This window comes from Rhinopithecus bieti, unplaced genomic scaffold, assembly GCF_001698545.2.
Source record: "Rhinopithecus bieti isolate Rb0 unplaced genomic scaffold, ASM169854v2 scaffold_18153, whole genome shotgun sequence".
Classification (NCBI taxonomy): domain Eukaryota; kingdom Metazoa; phylum Chordata; class Mammalia; order Primates; family Cercopithecidae; genus Rhinopithecus; species Rhinopithecus bieti.
The window spans coordinates 1-5,048 of NW_016809139.1; the positions used below are offsets into that span (position 1 = coordinate 1).

Consider the following 5,048-nt stretch of genomic DNA (forward strand, 5'->3'; position numbering starts at 1 on the left):
GTCGTAGTCCTTCTCGCGGAACACGGCGGCGCGGTCGCCCAGGCTGAGTGTGGTGAGCACATCCATGTCCACGTCGCTGCCCACGGCCACCACGGTGGGCACCACGTTCTGCTTGCGCATGGAGTGGGCGGACTCGTGCAGGCTGTCGTTGCCCGTGACGCCGTCGGTGAGGAACACGAAGGACAGCTCCGCGTTCCTCCGGGCCCCACCACGCGCATTGCGCACGATGGCGTTGATGGCGTGCACCACGCCTGCGCCCACGTGCGAGAAGGAGTTCAGGTATTGCGCGGCCTCCAGCGCCTCGTGGATGGCCGTGAGGTTGTGGCTCAGCGGGAATGCCACCTGCTGCTCGCCGGGGCCGCCAAACTGCAGCAGCGCCACGCGCGCATTGAGGGGGTCGTCGTCCCGCCGGGCCAGCGTCAGCCGCCGTGCCACCTGCTCCACGAAGCGCCGGGCCTTGTGGAAATTCTGCTCACCCAGCCGCTCGGAGCCGTCCAGCAGGAAGACGATGTCCACGGGCCGCTGCGTGCACTGTGCCACGGACAGTTCTGCGGGGAGACGCGGGTGCGGGCTGGGCGGAGGGGAGGCTGGCAGGACCAGGCAGGTGCCAATCCCGCACCTGTGCCCCTCCACTCACACCCCACCTGCTGGCCCCACAGACCGCTGGGCTCTGCGGGGGTATTTCTGCAGGGCAGCCCTAGGTGTGGGTCCTCAGCCCAAGCCCCTTTGAAGTGGTACTGGTGGGAGCCACCGTCTCCTCTGCTGGTGCTCCCAAGCCTGAGACCCTGATGCAGGCCCCAGGCCCTGTCCGCCTGCTGAGTGCCATCCCCGCCCGGGCTGCCCTCCTGGTGGCGGCCTGTATCTGCATCTTTTCGTAGCTCAAGAATTTGCTGCCCACGAAAAAGCCACTGTCTGGTGTGGGAGGGATGTCAGGAGGACCCCGGCCCTGACACCCCCAGCCTGAACCCTCACTGGGTCCCAGAGCTGCTCAGAACCCCTAGAGCTGGCCAGGCCACATCCCTCCCAGAAAGACCAGGAGCCCCTGACCCTTCTGACTGGCCATGGTGGGGGGCAGTGGGTACAGGGACAGCCAAATCTTCTGCAGCAGCCCAGGTGGGCTCTGCCCTGACTCCTGTTACCAAAAGGGGCCCCCACCTGCCTGGGTGGTCACCAGCCCTGGGCATCCTGCACAGCTTGGGGGCTTGGCCACAGCCCAGGCCACCCACCACACATGTGGGTGTCACGTGGGGTCAGAGACCACAGGACAGGACATGGACAGTCCACATGCTTGGACCCAGCCCTGCGGCCTCGCCAGGACCTCAGCTCCTGGGATGGGGGAGGGGAGGGACACAGCCAGTTTCCCCAAGGGTGTCTGCTCCTCGGCCCAACCCCTGGACGTTGTCACAGCTGGTACATGAACCCCCCCAGGAATCCCTCGGGAGCAAGGTCTTGACCCCAGGAATGCACACGGAGGACACTGACCCGAAACTCAGCTTCCGGGGGCCCTGGAGGTGCAAAGGTCCAGCCCCGCAGGCAGTTAGCAAAGCCCTGAACACAGCAGTGTGACCTCATACTGCACTGCAGCCTTTATAGAATGCTTGAGACACAGACCTCGTCTGAGCACACATGAGCTAGCAGACGGGGTTCCCTCAGTGAGCTTATGAGTGACGCAGCTTATTCAGTGAAAGGAAGGGCAGCCTCCACATTAAGGCCACACCTAGGAACTGGCTTAAACGTCCAGAAACTTCTCAGGTACCACTGGGCTTCCCAAACCCCCTCCAAACTAATAAACATTGTCACTGCTGTCAGCACACACACACAGACAGACACGCAGGGGGAAGCTGGTGTTGGGGGTGTCTCTCCACATATCAGTGTCTGTGGGGCCTGGAGGAGACGGGGAAGCCATGGGGGCCGGCCAGGCACAGGGAGGCTGAGACTGTCAGGATGTCTGTGGACTCTGCTCTCCTCCTCCTGTGGGGGAATCCTTCATTCCCACAGTGGGAAGCCTAGCCTGCCCTGCCCTGTGCAGCGGGTGTGGGGACGAGAACCTGGTCATGAGAAATGGTCACAGCCCTGCCCGGCAGGAGCCCAGCCTGGATGAAGCCTCCTGCAGTCAGAACGTGGGGGTCTGAGCTCGCTGTGGGGGCTGTGCCCTATGGATAGTGACCCCTGCCTCTCCCCAACATCGTGGCCCCCGGGGATCTCTGCTTAGTCCTCCGAGGACAGCAGAGGTCATTCCTGGTGGGTGCTCCCCCGACTGCTTCTGGGGACCCAGAGGATGGGCTGGAAGGGTACAGACACCCCTGGGACCGGAGCTGCTGGCAGACAGCTGTGTCCATTTGCCCCAATGGGCATGACACCGGCCCAGGTACGTCATGGTGCCAGGACCGCCAGGTTCCCCCAGGACTATCTGCTGCCCAACCCAAAGCCTTCACCCACCACAAGGTGGGCCATGAGCGCCCACGAGTCACCGTGCACGGGATTAGTGCCCACACCCAGCAAGGCTTAGCAGCCTCAGGGCCTGTTTCTGAGGTTCCACTGGCGCCCGATGGGGGAGACATTCTCCAGCATGTGGGCTGCACCCTCCCTCAGCCCCATCCCGGATGCACGGCAGCCCAGCTGGGCCACCAAGTAAGGGCCTCCAAAGACTTCCATGCCCCAGCACAGGAGCCTGCGAGGGTGACCTGATATGGCAAAGAAGGACTCTGCAGACGGGACTGAGTTAAGGGTCTTGTGAGGAGGTCATTGTGGACTTGGGGGTGGGCCTTAAATTCAATGACTGGTGTTCCTATAAAGAGGCCACAGGAAGACGGAGATCAGCCGCAGCAAGGGACACGGCGGCCACTAGGGTGGGAAGAGGCCGGAAGCTGCCCCGGAGCCCCTGGAGGGACTGTGGCCCCGCTGACCCCGATCCCAGACTGCTGGCCTCCACTGAGAGCCAGCCTGCTGGGGGTAGCCCTGGGAAGCGAGCGTGGCAGGGAGGGGCTGGGCTTCAGCAGAGGGCCAACGCGGTCTCGGGGTCGCCCACGATGTCCCTGTGAACCAGCTTAAAGGTGTCAATGAACAGCTCCATCCAGTCCTGCCGCTCTACCCCGGTGGCGAACTTGGCCCGCTCGGCAGTGTAGACCAGCACAGCCACCAGCTGGGAGTAGGCGGCCGGGTCCTGCGTGAGCTCCGTGGCGTTTAGCAACTGTTGGATCAGGGGGATGGTCCTGGGGAAGGTGGCGTCCGGCCCCTCTTCCGTGCGGAGGAAGGTGACCGGGGACTCGCCACCAGGCCACGGTGCATCTGCAAGGGAGCGTCCAGAGAAGACGTTAAGGCCTGTGGCGGGCGTGGGCCTAAAGCTCCTCCTCGGGCGGCCGCTCGGCGAGGCCAGAGTGAAGAGCGGCACTCGGGCCGGCAAGTCGGTGGAGATGCGAGTGGAGTGGTGTGTGGCTCGGCCTTGGCAGGAGGCGTGGGGGCGGTGAGCACGAGGACGGGGAGCTGGCAGGGACCTAGGAGAGGAGACCCACACGGCGGCACCTATGGGGGACACCACGGACCCCGAGAAAACCTTTCAGCACAAAACAGCTCCTTCCAAACCTGCGTCAGCGATGTGCCAAACTCCAGCAGGGCTTCCAGTGCCGCAGGCCCCATTGCCAGGAAGACCCCAGCCACCCTTCAAGAGCCTGCCTAAGAAAGCTTGCGGTGGCAAACCCTTCCTCAGCCTCTCTGGGATGTGTCCTCTACACCCAGAACTGTCTTCCCCTGAGCAGACCTGGCCTCTGCAACGTCTCTGCCTTTCCTTTCCACCGAATGGAGCTCAGCTTACGCGGCGGTCCCCGTCCAGCTCTTACCGCTGAGTGGGTTCTGCCCTGGCTGCCTTCAGCTGCATCCGGTTTGTTTCTCCGGCACCCTCTGGTCCCCACGCAACTGAGACCTCCACGGGCCTGGTGCAGGCCCAGGGTGGCTGGGCTTTAGGGTGGACAGGGCTGTCTGGAGAAGGCCAGGGCCAGGCCACAGCCAGTGGCGTCCACCCAGTGCCCAGGAGAGCCGAGGAGGATGCCTGGCCGTGCGGGCTGGTGAAAGCTGATTTAACACTGTCCCTGCTGTACCTCCTGGAGCCACAAGGTGGAGTTCACTTTGAAACTGCAAACAGCTTGAAAGGAGGATGAGCTCTGAGTGTTGTGGACCAGGTGTCAGGGAGCCGAGAGGAGGGGAGGGGTTCTGGGGGGCTGCTCCCAGTCACTGTCAGGTCCTGGAGGCATCAGAGGAGGCCAGAGCTTCAAGGGCCCCCGTGTCCTCCCTGGCTGCCTTCCTTGTGGTGCTCTGGTGGCCTGAGTGACCCACTCCCAGGAGGGAGAACTGGCTCACCCCACGTCACCATCTTGGCCCTACGAGGCCCACATCACCCTGAGGCCAGAACCAGAGACATAAGGAAAAGTAGCCAATATCCCTGATGAACACAAACCCTCAGGCAGGCATCAGCAGATCAGGGCCCACACGCGTAAACAGAGCCACGCACCCCGGCCAGGTGGGTTCATCCCAGGCATGCAGGGCTGGCTCAGCATCGGAAATTCAATGAGGCTCAACGGGCTAACTCCCAATCACAATGACAGGCTAAAGAGGAAAGGTCACGTGACACCCACAGACGCAGAGAAAGGCCCTGACAAGACGCAGCGCCCACTCATGCTGGACCCCGGGGTGGAGAGGAGGCCACAGCGCCCACTCACGAGAGAACCCGGAGTGGAGGGGAGGCCGCAGCGCCCACTCACACTGGACCCCGGGGTGGAGGGGAGGCCACAGCGCCCACTCACACTGGACCCCGGGGTGGAGGGGAGGCCACAGCGCCCACTCACACTGGACCCCGGGGTGGAGGGGAGGCCACAGCGCCCACTCACACTGGACCCCGGGGTGGAGGGGAGGCCACAGCGCCCACTCACACTGGACCCCGGGGTGGAGGGGAGGCCACAGCGCCCACTCACACTGGACCCCGGGGTGGAGGGGAGGCCACAGCGCCCACTCACACTGGACCCCGGGGTGGAGGGGAGGCCACAGCGCCCACTCAC

At 64.0% G+C, this 5,048-nt stretch overlaps 2 protein-coding genes across 6 annotated transcripts in view; one reads left to right on the plus strand and one right to left on the minus strand.

The window, feature by feature from the left end:
• Positions 1 to 2,718: 2,718 nt before the first annotated feature.
• The window catches only part of COL6A2 (collagen type VI alpha 2 chain), a 27,145-nt gene continuing 24,815 nt past the window's right edge, over positions 2,719 to 5,048 (minus strand). The window contains exon 21 of the mRNA XM_017888654.1: positions 2,719 to 3,288. Within this exon, the coding sequence (XP_017744143.1) occupies positions 2,993 to 3,288 (296 nt within the window). The 3' untranslated portion in view covers positions 2,719 to 2,992. The remainder of the gene's footprint in view (positions 3,289 to 5,048) is intronic.
• The window catches only part of LOC108539782 (collagen alpha-1(X) chain-like), a 4,206-nt gene continuing 2,452 nt past the window's right edge, over positions 3,295 to 5,048 (plus strand). For 2 of the 5 annotated variants that reach the window (XM_017888674.1, XM_017888677.1), the window contains exon 1: positions 3,295 to 5,048. In XM_017888674.1, coding sequence (XP_017744163.1) covers positions 4,531 to 5,048 — 518 coding nt within the window. In that variant the 5' untranslated portion in view covers positions 3,295 to 4,530. The other 3 variants (XM_017888675.1, XM_017888676.1, XM_017888679.1) reach the window with 3 other exon arrangements.